This window comes from Vigna unguiculata, chromosome 3 (assembly GCF_037176805.1).
Source record: "Vigna unguiculata cultivar grain cowpea cultivar isolate G323 ecotype 2 chromosome 3, ASM3717680v1, whole genome shotgun sequence".
Classification (NCBI taxonomy): Eukaryota; Viridiplantae; Streptophyta; class Magnoliopsida; order Fabales; family Fabaceae; genus Vigna; species Vigna unguiculata.
The window spans coordinates 63,124,213-63,142,894 of NC_140794.1; the positions used below are offsets into that span (position 1 = coordinate 63,124,213).

The 18,682-nt window shown below is 27.5% G+C and overlaps 1 protein-coding gene and 1 long non-coding RNA gene across 2 annotated transcripts; one reads left to right on the plus strand and one right to left on the minus strand.

Moving 5' to 3' along the window:
• Nucleotides 1–2,787: 2,787 nt before the first annotated feature.
• Nucleotides 2,788–3,449, minus strand: LOC146888002 (uncharacterized). Its single transcript, XR_014993411.1, has 2 exons — nt 3,388–3,449; nt 2,788–3,078 (listed from the first exon to the last, which is right to left on the minus strand). It is a non-coding gene; the product is annotated as an uncharacterized LOC146888002 (long non-coding RNA).
• Nucleotides 3,450–14,829: 11,380 nt separating this feature from the next.
• Nucleotides 14,830–17,301, plus strand: LOC114177795 (tetraspanin-8-like). Its single transcript, XM_028063334.2, has 2 exons — nt 14,830–15,415; nt 16,705–17,301. Exons 1-2 carry the CDS (start codon nt 14,909–14,911, stop codon nt 16,999–17,001), a joined length of 804 nt encoding a protein of 267 aa, XP_027919135.1. The 5' UTR covers nt 14,830–14,908; the 3' UTR covers nt 17,002–17,301.
• The last annotated feature ends 1,381 nt before the right edge of the window (nt 17,302–18,682 follow it).

Here is an 18,682-nt window from a genome sequence, read left to right on the forward strand (position 1 = left end):
GAAGTTCAGAAAATTGTACTAAATAACATAAATTGCTTAGCAGAGAAAGGTAATATGGTCATTTTGACCTAGTCAACCAGTTTTCTTTCAGTTTCTTCTCAAGAGTGATGATCTTAACGTATGATGGTCCCACTTATGTTTTCGATCCTTTCTTCTCTGTCTAAATTGTATGGACAATGAAGAATAATTTTCTCATGTTTTTTAAAGCTCTGTCTTTCATCAAGTTTCTGTCGTTTCAAAACAATGGCTTAATGTAAAAAGTGTTAAGACAATTTTAGTTTGAAGGTCTGAGGCGTGCAAAATCTCTGTTTTCATCAATTAAAATTTAACTACAGATGTATCAGAAATGAACATTTTTATGTACTTTCGAAAATTTATCAAAATTTTATTATTCATCTCATGTAATAAAATTATATGGTTCGCAATGAAATTAATGTATGTTTCTCTGTAATATTTTCTTTTCTGAATGAATTAAACACATATGAAGAGGCTTATAATAATTCACATCACTTAGTCAACCAACTTAATTATACATTTTAGGCTTAAATACCTTTTTGGTCATCATTTTCGTAGAGTTTGTGGTGGGTGGTCCTCATTTTGACAGAATGTTTAGAATGTTTAAAATGGTCATCATTTTTACCGAATATTTAAAATGGTCTTCATTCTCGCAATTCGTGTTTTATTTGGTCATTTTCTGTAACGCCGTTTAAATCATTAACGGAGCATTGTACAGGTGGCACGGTGTATTAGCATGTGTTACGTGTACTGTAGAGGTGTGGTAATTAGATATTTGGGGATGGAGGAACAAGATTGTCAAAACTCACCCAGTGCCCAAACATTCCTTACCAAAATCCTAGCTCACTTATTTATCCCCAAATATCTAATTACCACATATGTACAGTACACGTAACACACCCTAATACAAATTGTGCCACATGTCCAATGCTCCTTTAATGATTTAAACGGCGTTACAGAAAAGGACCAAATAAAACACGAATTGCGAAAATGAAGATCATTTTAAACATTCTGTAAAAATGAGGACCATTTTAAACATTCTGTACAAATGAGGACCATCCGCAATAAATACTACGAAAATGAGGACCAAAAACGTATTTAAGCCTACATTTTAAGGAACGTTTAAAAATAATTATTAAGACGCTAAATAAAGAATTTGGACTTGTTAAGAGGAGCGGTTAGTTTGAGTAACATAAAAGAAGTGCATAGAAAATGATGGCGTGCCCACATCAAATTTGCAACCTAAGCTGTTGAAATATAAGGATATCTTCCTAATATGTATGTAATGAGAGAGACAGTTTCTATCTTCTAAGATAAACATCACCTTACATGCTCTTATTATGGCTTCCGATAATCAAATGAGCTATTATTGCATAGGTCTTCTCCCACATTAATATATTTTAATCATACTAAACATTCCCTAATAATAGATCATACACTTATTTATAATTTTCCATGTAAGCTAAAAAGTTTTTATTCTTATCATAGGAATTTATTGATTATTTTATGGTGTTTATATATACTAAAGGAAAATTATACTAAGATAAGCTAAAATAAAATATAATTTATGCATATTTGTTAGAAAACCATCACATAAAAATGTGATAATTTTTTTCTTTTATTTAGAAGAAACGCTATGAATAGAAAAATATTTTATCAATGATAAATGGTTATATATATATATATATATATATATATATATATATATATATATATATATATATATATATATATATATATTCAACAAAAGAAATGATAATTTGTTGGAATTTGTTAAAATCATATTTGCTTAATCTAATTGATATATTGTTTTCAACGAAATTACATTTATTTTTAATATAAATATACGTTTTTATATAAAATACTTATATATTGAAAGAGATGTATCCGTTGCTTTATTCCTGTCTGTAAAATACCAAACCGTCACCAGTATTCACTGGATTCATTTTTTTATAAGAAGTGCCAACAAAGTTATTTCAGTAAAACAGTTCCGTATTTTCTTATTCTTTCATTTTTTTCATTTTGACATAATAATAATAAATGCATGTATATAGATTAAATAAGTATTAAGTAAATATCAATAATATAACTGACAAAAAAGTAATTAATATTAACTTCAATTTTAAAATAATAAATAAAAATACAAATCTTTAAAAATTTAACAACTAAAAAGGAGCACTAAAGTATATGATTTGATTTGTCGTAAAACAGGAGATATATTTAGTAACAAAATGTCACTCTTAACGTTTCTTCATTCATCCTTATCCGATTTCTTCTTATCTGTTCAATGTTAGTGAATCACTTGACCTGGGTATCCCATTCATCTAACCTTAGGCTAAATTTATTAAATTACTTTTTTTTTCTTTTTCCTTCTTAAATATTACTTTACATATATATATATATATATATATATATATATATATATATTATAATAATCAGAGTAGATATTTAACGAAACTATAAAATTGATTTGTTGGTAAAATTCTAAAGAAAGGGTTAGAGAGATTCTAGGTTAAATTTTTTTTATTAACATTTGGGAAATATAAGCGGGACTTTTTCATCTGAGTAAGATTGTTATTCGCTCAAAATCTATGATGCATCGGCGTACCTTATAAATTACGTGTCCCGTGTCTGATACGTATCGAACACCGGTACTCGTATGATACTTATAGGATATATTATGTTCAATTTAAAAGATATTTTTTTATCTTTGACATGATTTTGATGATTAAAATAAGGAACAAATCTTATATTATCACTACTTTTTCCATATTGGATATTAGATAGATAGATTAGATTCATTTTGTGTTAGTTGACAATGTGTTAGTTGACAGTTTCAAACTTAACATGTATATACATGTCATGTCCTGTGTCCTATAATTTTTCAATTTAGTCGTATCCGTATCCGGGTAACATAGCTCAAAACTGAAGCTCCTCGCCTTAGCAATAACTTGAACAAGAACAATGGTGAATTTTATGCTATTGTCGCTTAGGCAAGTGTTACTAGCATGGGCGAGAAAAGCAGGTTTCTCACTTGTTCACTCATGCAAAACCCATAAACACCTACAAAACAACACTCAACTCATTTCCATACAACACCAACATCAAACAAACATTGTAAACATGTTTCAGGACCAAAAACATGTAATACACTTAAAAAACTTTGAACCCTAGCTTCCCTTACTTTGACATATGCTAACCCAGCAAAATTGAGTCCCAACAAAAGAGTACCACAACACACGACTACAACTTAAGGAGTTGGCAAACAAGAACAAAGGGATGAGACAATGAGGTCCATGATCAAAAACTAAATCAGACTAGAACTTCAAAATTGAAGAGACAAAGGAAACAAATGTTTGGAGTTCAACTTACGTGAGGGGAATAAAATGTTCAGTTTGATCTCCTGAGAACTCCACAACAATCTCAGTCTTAGCCTCTATTTGAAGGAGTGGAAGCAACTTAATTAGAGAAAAAGGAAGAAAAGAAGCTGTTAAGAAATGAAAAAGTTGAGAAAAGAAAATAGAGTTGGGGAACTGAAGGACCTTCTGAAAACAAACAAGTGGGTTGACTTTGGACCATTTTTAATTAAATGGACCCATAAATATGAAATAAAAAGTGGGTTTTACATATTGTGTGTCCACATTTTATAATTTCAATTTTACCTATAATTATTAATTAAATTTTTACAAATTAAATGTTACTTTTATATGTCTTTTTATAAAACTGTCTATCTTCTCTTTTTTATTTTTTTCTACTCATCAATAGTTATTTACTTGTATTTTCTCTATTAATTTTAATAAATATAAACTTATTTTATATATTAATTTAATAACATTACAATATCATTACCTACTAATATAATATTATGTCTATTTAAAAAACAGGTACACACATGCATGTATGTATTTACACTAATTATATATAAAGAAGATTCTATTGTTTGTGTCAATAATTATTCATTTCTAATTTATCTTTTATAACATACTTATTTATTAAAAATTAATTTATTTTTACATATTTTATACAAATTTATTTTAATAAAAAAATACATTCATTAATAGTTATTTTATATTTTATATTTAATAAATATAAATTTATTTTTTATATTTATTTTATAATATTATAATATTATTTACTAATATAATATTATATATTTAAAAATATGTATACACACGATTACGTATATGTTAACACTAGTTATAGAAAATTAATAAGAATTTATATAAAAAAATTAATACGAGTGGAAGAAAAAAAAAATATCAATATAGAGTAAATATTAGTTTATATACAAAAGATTAATAAAAAAAACAAATGCGAGAATATATATATATATATATATATATATATATATATATATATCATATTTTATATAAAAATAATAATATTGGAATTTTTAATAAACAATTTAAATAGAAAAGATAGTTTTGTAGAGACAAATAATTGAGCATTCCATGACATAGCCGTCATCTAAATCTAACTACATGCTTTCAGCCGTCACATTGTCCAGCGCACCCATTACTCACATTCTCACCAAACCCATTGTCACCATCAGGTCAAAAATAATTTCATAAAGTAAATTATATAAAAAAAATTAAATTAAAAATGTTTGTAGACAAAATAATTAGATATCAAAAGACATAAGGATAAATAAAAAATAAGTCAAACTGTAATATACATTTTGCTACTTTTTAACTTATTTTTTTGTCTTCTTTTTTCTGCCAAATGTTTTAACTTTTGAGATTTATAATAGTAACAATTTAAACAAAAATATTAAAATAGAAGATAAATACTTAGATATATTTTATTTAAATATAAAAATATTTTTAATATACAAAATTTTATTCCATTGGTTGAATTCTGTTAATAACTAAGATAATTAAACACATTTATTACAGGCTCTCAATACTTATACTAAACTTATAATTATTTTATTATATTAAAAATAAAAATATTAATTGTAATAAATAAAAATATTTTCAATCATAAAATAAATTATTTTTAATATTTTAGATCAAATAATCTTACAAAATTGAATTTTATTTTAAAATACTTTTCTTGAACACACTAATTTTTTTTTTATTTCTTTCATCTGTTTCGTTTTTTCCTTTTGTTTATTTTCTTTATCAACTACATATACAACTTTCAAACCGAGGAAAACATTATTTTTTTACTCTAAAGTATAATTTATTTTTGTATTAATCATTCAAAATAAAAATGTAAATACATTTTATAAAACTTCAGCTGTTATCTAAACCTTTAAAGTCAAATATGTTCCATTTCATATCCCTGCTTATATCTTATTATCATCACTTGAATGAAATTTTGAGATAATTGGTCTTAAAATTTTAACTTCAAAAAACAATATGAAAACTTAAATAATGATTTAGTGATTTAGAATTATGGTCCAACACAAAGCCGACGGCAACGCCATCTGCCTCCCAGTAGGACAATTGTCAAATTCTGTCTTCACCGCTTAAAAAAAGTTATGGAAACTATAATAAAATGCTTATGTTTTTTTAATTATATTTTTTACTCCAATAAACTTAAGCATTACTTTTTTTAATTAAAAATCTTAACTTTTAGTTTCCAATCTTTTAGAAGGTGGTATTTTTAAATTTTGATGATATTGTAAGTTGTGATCTATTCTAACAATTCTATATAAATTTAATCGAGTTTTTTTTTAAGTTCGTTAACCATGTGTTTGGATGGAGTATTTCAACCATGTTTAAAAATTGAAATGTTTTATATTTGAATTACTTATAATTAAATTCCATTTATTTTCTAAATAATTTGTTTGGATAAGAAAATTAAAATACGTTACATTTCAATTTCTTGTTTGGAAAAAAAATTTGAATTTATTGTGAGATAAAATTTATTGGGTCATTGGGCCCGTCTAGGTCATCGTTCCCGTCCGGGTCGTCGGGCCCGTCAGGGTCGTCGGGCTACTCTGGGTCGTTGGGTCTGTTCGCGTCGTCCCGCACTTCTGGGTCGTCGGGCATGTCCGAGTCTTCGGGCCCAATGATTTGAAAGGGCTAGTCCGGGTCGTCGGGCTCGTTTGGGTCATTGGGCTCGTCCAGGTCGTCGAGCTTGTCCGGGTTGTTTGCCTGTCTAGGTCGTCAGGCCCGTCCGAGTCATCAGGCCCATATAGATTATCGGGCTCGTTTGGGTCGTTAGACCTATCTAGGTCATCAAGCCCATTTGGTTCGTCAGGCCCGTCCGGATGGTCTAGAATGTGAGGTTGAGTGAGAAGCATTTCAAATTCCACCTGTTTTGAGGATATTTGAATTTCTACTAATTTAGCTTTTTGAAATCCTTCAAAAAAATGCTTGCATTTGAAATGCTTTTTAATTTTTCTATCCAAACAAAGCATTTCATTACAAAGAAATCTAAATTCTTCAAAAAATGAATTCCTTCATTAAAATACTATATCCAAACACACTCTAAAAACTTATTGTGTTTATAATTTGTCCGGAGCATCAAATCGTTTGGTCCTTCCATTAAAAAATATCATTCTCTGGTTTTTTAATTTTGTGAAAATTTATGTTTAATTTATAACGTTAGACAATATTCGAGGTAGTTTTTTTTTTATCATTATTATATGAATTTTTACTCATCTTATGTAAATATTTTGCACACCAATCTTTTCCACTTCACTTTTGTATTTAAAATTTCAGTAAAAAATTCAATAATGTCTACCAAAAAAAAATCCTTTATTATAATTAAATATTGCCAAGTGAGTCTTGTGACACTTCTCCACCATATTCTTTATTGTTAGGATGTTGTTATAGACTAAAGTTAAATTGTTTCCCACAAGTGTCAATTGAAATTATTCTAAGATTGTTACTTTTTGGTAAAGTCAAAGGAGTAAGAGAGAATAAGAAAAAAAAAAAAAACAATAGACTTATCGTGTACGTTAATAGTGATGGATGATCATTGACAACCCTTTTAGTTCTTAACACAAACCGATTTTGTATAAAATAATTAAAGTACTTTTATTCTAAACAAGATAACAAATTTTTGAAAAACTTTCAAAATTCAATTTGATTAATTAAATTCATGCAAAAAATGGTAGACCATCACTTACTACAAATGACATATAAAATGAGGAATTAAAAATATAATTATAAAAAAACAATTAAATAAAATTGGAAACTTAGTGTTAAAGGATGAAAAAGGTAATGTGCTCAATTTCTAACACTAAAAATATATTTAACTATAAAATAATCATGTAGATCAATTTAATTAGTATAAAACCTTCCACATTTCATCATTGATTATGTCTAATCCCATGGAATAAAAATAATACTTCAAACAATCCAAAGACTAAAAAAAATGATAATTGAAGAGCCAAAATTAATAGTACCTTAAATTTGTAAAAATAAAAATATGTTTATTCTCACTACGATATTAGTAGTATAATTCGTTCCTTAAAGCACGAGTTATTATCATTATTATTTAAACTATGTTATGTAATTAACCATACTATCGGTATTTTTATTTTTTGTTCATTATCAATGATCAATATTATTTATTTTGTCTTTTTATGGTATGTTTGGTTTAAAACAAACTAAAAGAAGGAAACAAAATCAAAATGGTTTTGTGAGCTCTTTAGTGTGAAGAAAAAAAAAGTGTAGGTGAATACAAAATACTTTCAATGAAAACCGTAATTTATTTATTTTGTATTTCGTCGCCTAGATTTATTTTCTTTTTTCTTTTTGAAGTGGAAGTTGGAAAACAAAACAGTTTATTTCAACCTGGCCAAATTCAATGGATTTAGATTTTAGGTAGACCAAAAAATTTGGTATAATTTTGGTCCTGTATAAGCTAATAGGTCACTTTTGCGTAATTTAAAATAATTAATTTACAAAAACATTAATCTTTAAATTGCTAAGTCGATACATGAGAACTCAGTTTTGTATTTTAATGTAAGTATGTAAAAACTTGAAAATTTGTAAAAGTAATAAATATTTTTTTTATCTTGTATTTATTGGGACGATATTAATAAATTTTGACATTTATATTTGTTGTTTATTTTAAAGTAGAGTTTGGTGGTCACTTTAATTTTAAAAGGATTTTAATAAGGTTAAAGAAGATAAATATATTTAAATTATTTATAAGTTTGAATATTAGTTTAGATTTGATTCGAAGGATAAAAGTTACGTTAATTGAGGGTGAATATAATAATTTGTTAGTATCAATACGCTTAAAATAGTTGAACTTGAAGTTTGGACTGCAATAAAAATAAAAAATAACTTTTGAATATTTAAATTTGACTTCAATTGTTTATGTATTTAAAGTTGTGTATGTGATGTTTGAATATTAAGTTTTAGATTTTATTGTAAGATAAAAATCATGTTTGTTGAGATTGAGAGGGAATATTAAAAATTATTCTAACACCCTTTCAGTTTTGTGAGCATTTCTCCTTCTTCCTTCATTGATATTCTCAACCTACATAGGGTAGTACAAAACATCAAGAACAGAAGTTTTGGTTAGTTTAATTTTCTTCAACTTCTATACTTTTCTTTTGAATGCACGTGCATGGCTTTGGGTTGGTGGGTTGTAAGCAAATATTACTTTTGATGACAATGATCGACTTTATAAATGATCAAAGAATTTTTGAACATTTTGGTCCCATCATCTTCAACTTTAAATTCTTTATAATACAAAAAAAACTTTCAAGATAAAGGAAATTAGTTTTATTTTACTTTCCCCTTTATGTTGTAAAGGTTGTAAAGGGTAGTTTTATTTGATATTAGTGTGATAACTTTTTGTTAGAAGAATTAAAAACTTATTTATTGTTTTATGTTAAACTGATTTAATGTTAAGAGGAATTATTTTATAAAGTGCATAAACTATCAAATTACAGTACTGTTGATGTAAAATCCATTGCATAAAAGGTTTTCAGAACAATTGGGTAAAGTTTTTTTTTTTTTAATTAGAGTCAAAGTGCAATAATGGATAAAGTTATTACACCTTATTGGAAGCTATCTTTCGATGTTAGTACACTCATTTGACGAGTTATTCGAATCTACTTAATTGGATCCTATTTTATCAGCTTTGTTCCCAAGTGGTAGATTTCACAAAATGCTTGGCTGAATTCATTTTCAACTATTTATTTTCTGTTTATATCATACCACAATGAGAGAAAAAAAAAAATCATGCTTCTTTTTGTCACTCTCCCTTCTATCACGCTTTCTCTCATTCCAAATAAAGGTTGAGCTTAGACACTTATTTTAAATGAATCAAATGAAAATAGTATGCGTGTTTGGTAAGGTACTTCGATAAGAAACATTTCTTAAAACAAGTAATATCTAAAAACAAAACAAAAAGTAATTAAAGTAACGTGTGACATGTAACTTAGGAATTTTATATATAACGTTGTATTGGATGATATCAAATTTTCATCAGTTTTTTGTTTTCCCTGAACATATGTTACCATACTTTACAAAAACTATTGTAGACAAATTATTTACGGATTGTTTTTAGTGAAAGATAAGGATGTGGTAATGAGGATATTTATTGAAGATGTGGTGACAGCGAGTAGCTGACTCTAACTTATAAACCACCCTGCAGTAGCGGTCAACCCACACAAGATGATGACTTAAGGCAATTCCACAGTAAACTTTCAACTTACTAATTTCATTTAATAAATCCAATATTTGACGGGGTCCTCCGTGTTTGGTGCAGTCCAATTTTAATAATTTTCGAAATTATTAAGGTTACACTTAGAAATGAAAAGTATGATAAGTTGACTTTTTTTATCTGTTGGATAAATATTCGTCATATATTTATTTTTATATCTATATGGATATCCATTACACGAATACTTACATTCTTCATAAAATATCTATAAATATTCATAAGTATTTTAAAAGAAAATATATAATATAACATATAACAATCATATATTTCAAACATATTATTTAAATAGCGTTAAATTACAATTATTATTTTTAAACCAATTGATAAAAACTAATACATTAAAAATCAATGTATTAATATTTTAATTATTTTTTATTTAATTTAAATTAAAGTATAACGAATACATAATATCTACAAATAAAAATACTATAATACCTTGATCATTTTGTTAACATATAAATATAAAAATACTCCATGTACGATATTTATTTTATATTCATTTAAGATTTTATTGGCAATTAATCTCGTAGGTGAAGATTTTTTTTAATATCCCTAGTTCATTAAGATTTTTCGGCAATTAATCTCGCAAGTGAAGATTTTTTTCAATATCCCTAATTAATTGATTACGGAAGTAGCTTTTGCGAAGAAGTTGCGCTACTTTGGCACTCCTATAATCAAACGTGAATTAGTTAATTTCATTAGCCAAGTGTTTTTCTTTTTTGCATCATAATTTTTCTGCTACATTACAAAGCAGGGGTATGAAGACATTGAATTTGATTGCATTGCATGTATAGTGGCTTTCCGAGGTAGTTGAATTTGGTTACCTATTCTCCTTCAATTTTTCTTTCTCCACTTTTGAAAAAGTTGTACTTTTTTTAATACTATATTGGTACTACAAGATCGTCAATTGTAATGCTTCTCATTAACTAAAAGCATAGGTATTAGTTTCAGCCTTCTAATCTATTCATCCAAATGATACTTAATTTTATGTACCTTCTTACATTGAAGAGACTACTTCGTGCAAGGAAAAGGTTTTCCAAGGTCCATGTCCAATTATTTTCCATTTCTTATTTTTGTCAAGTTCAGTTTCTCTAGTAATTATTTAAAGAAAACATGATTAGTAAAAAGAGTGACTATTATATCATTTACACTTTAATTAAACGATAAATAAAACTACTAAAAATAGTCAAAACAATAAATTAATAACATAAACAAACACATGTTCTGATCAAAATGAGTGTTAATCTACAACGGACTGACCTCTATTGATTACACGGATTGGAAGTCTTGACTAATACATATTGAAAATAAACCCTCCAGTTTTTGTTTTTATTTTTTTTTGCCTTTTTTGAATTTGATATCTTTTTATTTTCTATTTAAAATGCACCCATATATTTATTAAATATTCAATTAATTAATAAAATTTCATGAGAACCAAAACATTTATTAAATTTACAAACATCCTAGTTGATTAAATTTAAAAATATTTTTAAAAAATATAAAAGGAAACCAAATATTCAAATTAAAATATATTTTAAATATTTGTTTACTTCAATTTTTTAAATTCTAATAAATCTCTTTCTTATATACTAATAAAAGTTATAATACATCACTTAATCAAAATGACGCTAAGAACAAATAATAAACATAATAATAAAATTTTGACATAGATCTTGTATATTTTCAACTCCAATATATGTTGGATGGTGATAAAAAAATATTCATGACAATTATATTGAATTTTTATATTATAGTAAATAAAAGTTATTTATACAATTGTAGAAGAAAAATTACAGTATGATTGATAATGAGTTAGAAAATAAAAAATAATTAGATAAAATATATTGAAATAGTATTCTACATGATGAAAATAAACAACAAATAAAAATATGGTATAATTATTCATTTGGTACCCATACTTTTGGTTTGTTCAATTTAGTACCCCAATTATCTAAAGAGATTCAATTTGGTCATCTCCGTTAAGTTAGATTTAACACCGTATCCGTACAAGACATGTGTCAGGCCATGAAATTTTTAATTTTTTTAATTTAATTTTTAATTTTTAATTTTTTTTTTCAAAAAAATTAAAAACTGCTACGTGTCAGTTTATCATCGTGCCACGTGGCAGTGGTAATAGTTATTTTCAATTTAGTACCCCAATTTAAATTTTTGGTTCAATTTAGTACCCTAATTTTTTAAAATGATCCAATTTCGTCCTTTCCAATTTGAGATCAAATTAGTAACTAAGTTTAATTATAACTTATATATACATGTTAAAATAATTGTTTTGAATTTATACATTAAATCACTACACCTAAATATTCAAATTATTTTATTTTTTACAAGTGTAAAAAATTTCATATGTAACAAATTACAAAGGTTAAACTGTAAAAAATAAAATAATTTAAGTATTTAGGTGAAATGATTTGATGTATATATTAGAAAAAGTTATTGTAACATGTATATATAAGTTGTAATTAAGCTTATTTAGTAATTTGGTATCAAATTGGAAATGACGAAATTGAATCATTTTAAAAAATTGGGGTACAAAATTGAATCAAAAATTTAAATTGGGGTACTAAATTCGAAACAACTATTATCGCTGCCACGTGTCATGATTGTAAGCTGCCACGTGGCACGGTGATAAACTGACACGTGACAGTTTTAAAATTTTTGAAAAAAAAAATTAAAAAAAATAAATAAATTTTTTAAAAAAAAATTAAAAAAAATAAAAAATTTCATTGCTTGACACGTGTCCTGTACGGACATGGTATTAACTCCAACTTAACAGAGATGGCCAAATTGAATATCTTTAGATAATTTGGGTACTAAATTGAACAAACCAAAAGTATGAGTACCAAATTGCACTTAACCAAAAAGTTTGGGTACCAAATCAGTAATTATAGCTAAAAATATTAAAAATTAGCAAATGCGTGTCTTAGAAACAATTTGAAAGACTATTGAAAAAAATCACACACAAAAAAAACAAATGTATGATTAAGGGTATGATAAGATGAAAAATATCTTAGAGATCTAATAAAACTTTTCAAATATCAACATATATACTCAATAGTTGTGAAATAATGAAAATTGTTTTAGCGAAACAAAAAAGTTATTCAAATGAAACAAAAATGACTAATAATAACTAAATTATATTTTTTTATATTACTTAGTAAATGAAATGTTTATATTATTAAACACTTAAATTGATGATATTAAGCATTCTCATGTGAAAGGAAAATATATAATAAATAAAAATATTTAAAAATAATAGAAATATTCAAATGTGAGACATCATTTTTTTTTAATTGGCATACATCATTTTAACATAATTACATAAACGTTATGATAAGATGAAAAATATATTAGAGATGCAAATGAGTTTCATGACAAACCAAATAATTAAAAGAAATAAAAAATAGAAAGTATATATATATATATATATATATATATATATGGTTACTTAATTAATTGTGAATATTTTAATAATTTAAATGGGGATAAAGATATGATAGAGACAAGTACATCTCCATATTCATTCTCATACCCAATTGAAAAAATCGAGATTCCCCCGTACTCATATCCAGTTAATGTGAGAATTCCCCGTCAAAATGAGGACGGGTTCAGGCAATACCCACGGGACAAGTTTATTTGCCATCTATGGATAAAGAATCAAAATTGAAGTCGCAAGGAGATAAAATAAAAAATATATAATCAAATTTTATTATAAGAGAATAAAAATAACCAATCATTTTATTTTTTTCCTAAACAAAATTAAAATTTATTATTTTTTAACTCATTAAATATCATTTTTAATATAAATAAAAATTAACAAACACTAATAATAATTTAATTAAATTTTATTCTAAAAAAGTAAACTTATAACTAATTTAATAAAAATGTATTAGCATCAAATTTTCTTAGGCTTTTTAATTTTAAATATAATTTTATAATTAATTTATTTCAAGTATATCATTTACTTATTGACATAATGGTTATTCATATTATTAGCAGCGAATCTTAAGAACATATTTTGGAAGTGTCAATTTTTTTATGAGTATATACAATTTTGGGATGTTCAATATATATAATATATTAAATCTTATTATATAAACTATTATTTGCATCTAAAATTTACAAGTAATTAAAAATAAACATCAAACAATTATTTTATTAAGTAATAACATTTTATCTTATTTTAATTGTTATAATGTTCTTTATATTTGCGTTTCTTTTTCTTTTTATCATAAATGCAATCGTTGGGTATCAATAACAAGATGCTCAAATATTTATGCATGACAATTTGGTACTATTAAAACGATTTTGTAAAGTAGTCTAATTGTACACGCAATCAAAGAGTCACACCAACAAATATTCTCAACACCATGTCACGGTTAACTAGTCTTGCAACACTCCGACATATGTCACCAATAACTTTTTAAAATTAGATTCAACTTAAAATTCACTTTTTTTTTTTCCAACCCACATTCATATCAACATATAACTGTGATGAATACTATTATTACTTATATCCAACATATCATGTTACAATATTCATAAAATATTTACTCAGGCAATGAATAAAGACAAAGTATATATGGTGATAGAATATGGCAAAAGTTATAATCTACAATCAATTTACAAAATGAGATAATTCATTAATTGCATATTTATTATAATTGATTATTTGTATTTTAGTCACTTGAAATGAATAATTATCAACACGTGGATCCGTGTAAAATTGAAAAGAAAACTTGCAGACGCGTACATAAAATAATAAACTCGTTTCTATTAAATAACAACTCGAGTCAAACCCTGAAAAAAAAAAGAGAGAGAAAAGGAAATAAAATTACAACCAAGCCTGTGGAATAAAATTATAATAAAAGGGTTTGGTAATTTAATTTGTCAAATAAAAATATTTACAATAGTTCTTAAATATACACTTCCTCTTTTTATTTTTTTATTTTCCAATTAAATCACTAAGAGGAAGGTACTAGTTCAAGAAATGAAAAACACGCGTTTAACCAAATTAATTAACCACAATGCCTTTTTTTTCCTCCAACGGCGAAATCGCGTGAACCGTGGCGTGTGCAAATAAGATCCCGAATTGTCAAACAGTTACACCTCACAACACACATCACGCGCACACAAACACATATATACGCGCCCACACACAAATAAACCTTCACCACCTTCACTCTCAAATTCTCCCTTACACAACAATCATTATTCCCCAAACACTTTCTTCACCATGGTTCGCTTCAGCAACAACATTATCGGACTCCTCAATTTTCTCACCTTCCTCCTCTCCATCCCGATCGTGGTGGGCGGAGTCTGGCTCAGCAAGCACGGCAGCACCGAGTGCGATCGGTGGCTGGATAAGCCGGTGATCGCAATCGGTGTTTTCCTGCTGATCGTTTCACTCGCCGGCCTCATCGGCGCGTGCTGTCGCGTGACATGGCTCCTCTGGCTCTACCTGCTCGTGATGTTCTTGCTCATCGTTATTCTCTTCGCCTTCACCATCTTTGCCTTCGTTGTCACCAACAAGGGCGCTGGTGAGGTCGTCTCTAACAGAGGCTACAAGGAGTATAGGCTCGGGGATTACTCCAATTGGTTGCAGAAAAGGGTGAACAACGCTAAAACGTGGAACAGGATCAAGAGTTGCTTGCAGTCTGGGAAAGTCTGTACTGAATTCCACGAAAAGTTCCTAAACGACACCGTTAATGACTTATACAAGGAGAACCTCTCCGCGCTTCAGGTTTTTTTCTCCTCTTCTCAATTTTCTTTTGTTTTCCTTGATCCTTTTTCTGGGTTGTTGCCTAAATTTCAGCTTGTTCGTGCAAGATCTGGTTTTCGATCAAGATCCTGTTTTTCAGTTGTGACTGCTTCACAATTTGAAAAAAAAAAAAGTTAATTCCTAATTGTTTAAGTGTTTTATTTTTCTTTCTTGCTGTTGGTTGGGGAATTGGGGTTTACTACCTCCATAAAAAGTGAACATAAGTTACAGATAAAATATTATTTCTCATTAATTAATTAGTTATTATGAAAAAAATAAGTAAAGAAATTGTCCTAATTTCGCTGTCCTATAATCTTTTGGATGAGGTTTATCTGATGGTAATTCTTATAGTTTCACCTCCTTGTGTGAAATCTTGGATAAATTGTAATTAAATTGTATTATAATTATTCAAATAACGGGTATATCAAAACATCAAAAACGTAGAGAAAAAAATAAAATAAAGAACTGTATGTAGCTTTTGTTTCTTGAAATCTGTTTATCTTTATTAGACCACATACTTTTGGTTTAGTTTGTGTTTTACTAGTAACTTAAAATATGTGTGCCCTTTGGCCCACCTCCTTTAAGATTTTTTGTCTCCTTACACTCTCGAACGCGAGTTTCAATATGAGTAGTTTTCTGGAAAAAGGGAACTTTCGTCAGATCAAATTCAAATTTATAAGATAATATGTATTTTATAGTCGTAGTCTCGTAGAGTATTCGAGTTGGTGTCTTTTTGAAAGGGGATCTTTTTAACTGGGATTGGCTTCCATCTGAAAAGGCTGTGTTCTTTTGCTTTATTTTCTAATTCCCAATGTATTTTTTGTCGCACTTTTTGGCATTCTTGTGTGCCATTTTTAAATAGAAATTGACTGATGCTTGTACTGCTACCTACAGAGAGCTAAAAAGTTGTTCCCTTTCTACATCCTAGTGCCCTTCATCCTGCATGATTTTATGTGCACTTTTCTTGCCAGTAAATAATCTATGGTTCCTTGTAGCATCAGCGTGTGAACGCTACAAGAGAACATATCCACTATTGGATCTAAAAGTGGAATCCACTTTCTTGGTCAAAATTTTCCCTGAGAAAGAGAAACAGAATACCAGTCTTCAAAGATATAAGAATTTTCCAACATGAGAGATTCTTCTATGATACTGTAGACATGTATATAGTTATACTCATCCACTGAACACGATTTATTTGTTTAAATTGTTTGCATCAACGAGTTTAGTTAATGGATATCTCATTGAATTTCTTTGTTGGATGGTTTGTGCAGTCGGGGTGTTGTAAGCCTTCTGATGAGTGCAATTTTATCTATGAGAATCCAACTACATGGACAAAGACCGCAAATGCTAGTTTGAACAACCCTGACTGTAATGCCTGGGATAACGATCCCAACACTCTGTGCTTCAATTGCCAATCATGCAAAGCTGGGTTACTGCATAACGTGAAGACTGCTTGGAAGAAGGTGGCTGTTATTAACATCATAGTCCTGATCTTCCTCATTATTGTCTACACCATAGGGTGTTGTGCTTTCAGGAATAACAGACAGGACAATTGGAAGAGATATTAGTTAGGTTCATTTCATTATTCACTTACTACTATTCTATTACCCTGTTCATGAATTTCCTAGGCAGTCTGGTTTATATGCTGGTTTTTTTACTTTTTAGTGAGCTTTCTATATGCTGGATTATACTATTTTAAGCACAGATTATTGTGTAAATTCCTCAGCTTTGTTTTTAGCGCGGATTTCTTAGTAACATCTGTACGTAGGTATTACTTTTGGACACTGCATTCCCATCTGCTCCAACATCTCGTAATGTAGTGGCAACAACTGAATATTCACCCTATACATCATTGATGGTTTAAAGTAGGTTTTTTTTTTTTTTATAGTTTAATTCTTTTTATTCCCTACATGCAAATTTTAATTCAGCTCTGTTCATTAATTTTTTCTATATTTTAAATTGTATATTGAAATCTCTCATTTGTGTAATTTTTTAGTTACTTTTTTTTTTTTTATGAATTGAATTGGTTAAATTTCACAAATTATGATTTTCAATAAGTATGTATATCTTCTGAAATTTGAATTCAATTTTAAAAATGGAGAATATCGTTAACATGAAATTAAAAAAAAAATTGAAATGGGTCTATCTAATTCGTGCAAGTGAAATTGTTTTGTTGGTTAGTTTGATTAATGCCTTATCATATTATAAAAGCCAAAGTATACTTCTTTGTTTTATTTCTATGATTTTGATCCTTGATCTTTTGAGAAATATCTAGTTCTTTTAAATGTAAATTAATTTGATTCTTTTAAAATACTTAGAGTCGTCAAAATGAGTTGAAATCCATGAGTCAATTCGGCTCACCTCGGATCGGGTTAAGTTAAAAATTTTATAAATTTCAATGTGGTTTAATTTTTGACTCGGCTCACCTAGAACCTAACCCACTCGAGTTAAACTTTTGGTGAGCCGACCCGCAAATAAAGGATCACATATAAGTGTTTTTGGTGAAGTTGGTCTTTGTATTTGGGTAATGTTAGGTTGTTTTTATTAGTCAACACATGAATAATGTGTATTTTTGTGATTTTAGTTTGTATTTGATATGTATTAAATTTTATTTAGATTTTAATTAGAATTATAATTTAACTTTGATTGAACAAAAAATAAAAAAAATTGTATTTTATTTAATTGAGTCCGTGAGCCAACCCATTTAATCCACCAACCTGTGGTGGCTCGAACCGAGTTCAATTTTTTTAGCTCACCAAGAAGTTAGTCGGATTGGGTTTGCTTACTAAGTGATCAATCCATGATGGATCGAGCTGGGTCGAATCGAGTTATCTGTTTTGACATCTCTAAAAATTGTAATATATTTTATTTTAGAGCATCAATTTGATTCTTTTACCGCGCAAGATGGAAAGCTTATGTCATTAGTTTCACTTAAATAAAAACTAATAAAAAGTGATTAATGGTTGAATAAAAATTTATAAAAACATGGTGTAAATTAATTAATAAATTTTAGGATTGTTGTCCTTTTAAAACTTTAGTCACACGAATATGACAAATGTTTTCTATGATGAATTGATACCATGGTACAGATAAAAAAAATGCTACGATGAATTTATTATATACATATTATTTACAGGCAATTGCTTCCTCCACCCCCATCAATTTCTACCTCCATCCCTCCTTTTTTTTCGAATTTCAGTTTCGTCCATGCGAGTTTTATTTGAAACTAAGGGAGATGGTGGTTTGTGT

Excerpts from the sequence above, each read along its gene's own strand:
- LOC114177795 (XM_028063334.2), top strand. The coding sequence starts at position 14,909 with ATGGTTCGCTTCAGCAACAACATTATCGGACTCCTCAATTTTCTCACC. Across the intron at positions 15,416-16,704 it reads AGAACCTCTCCGCGCTTCAG|TCGGGGTGTTGTAAGCCTTC; the intron begins GTTTTTTTCTCC and ends TGGTTTGTGCAG.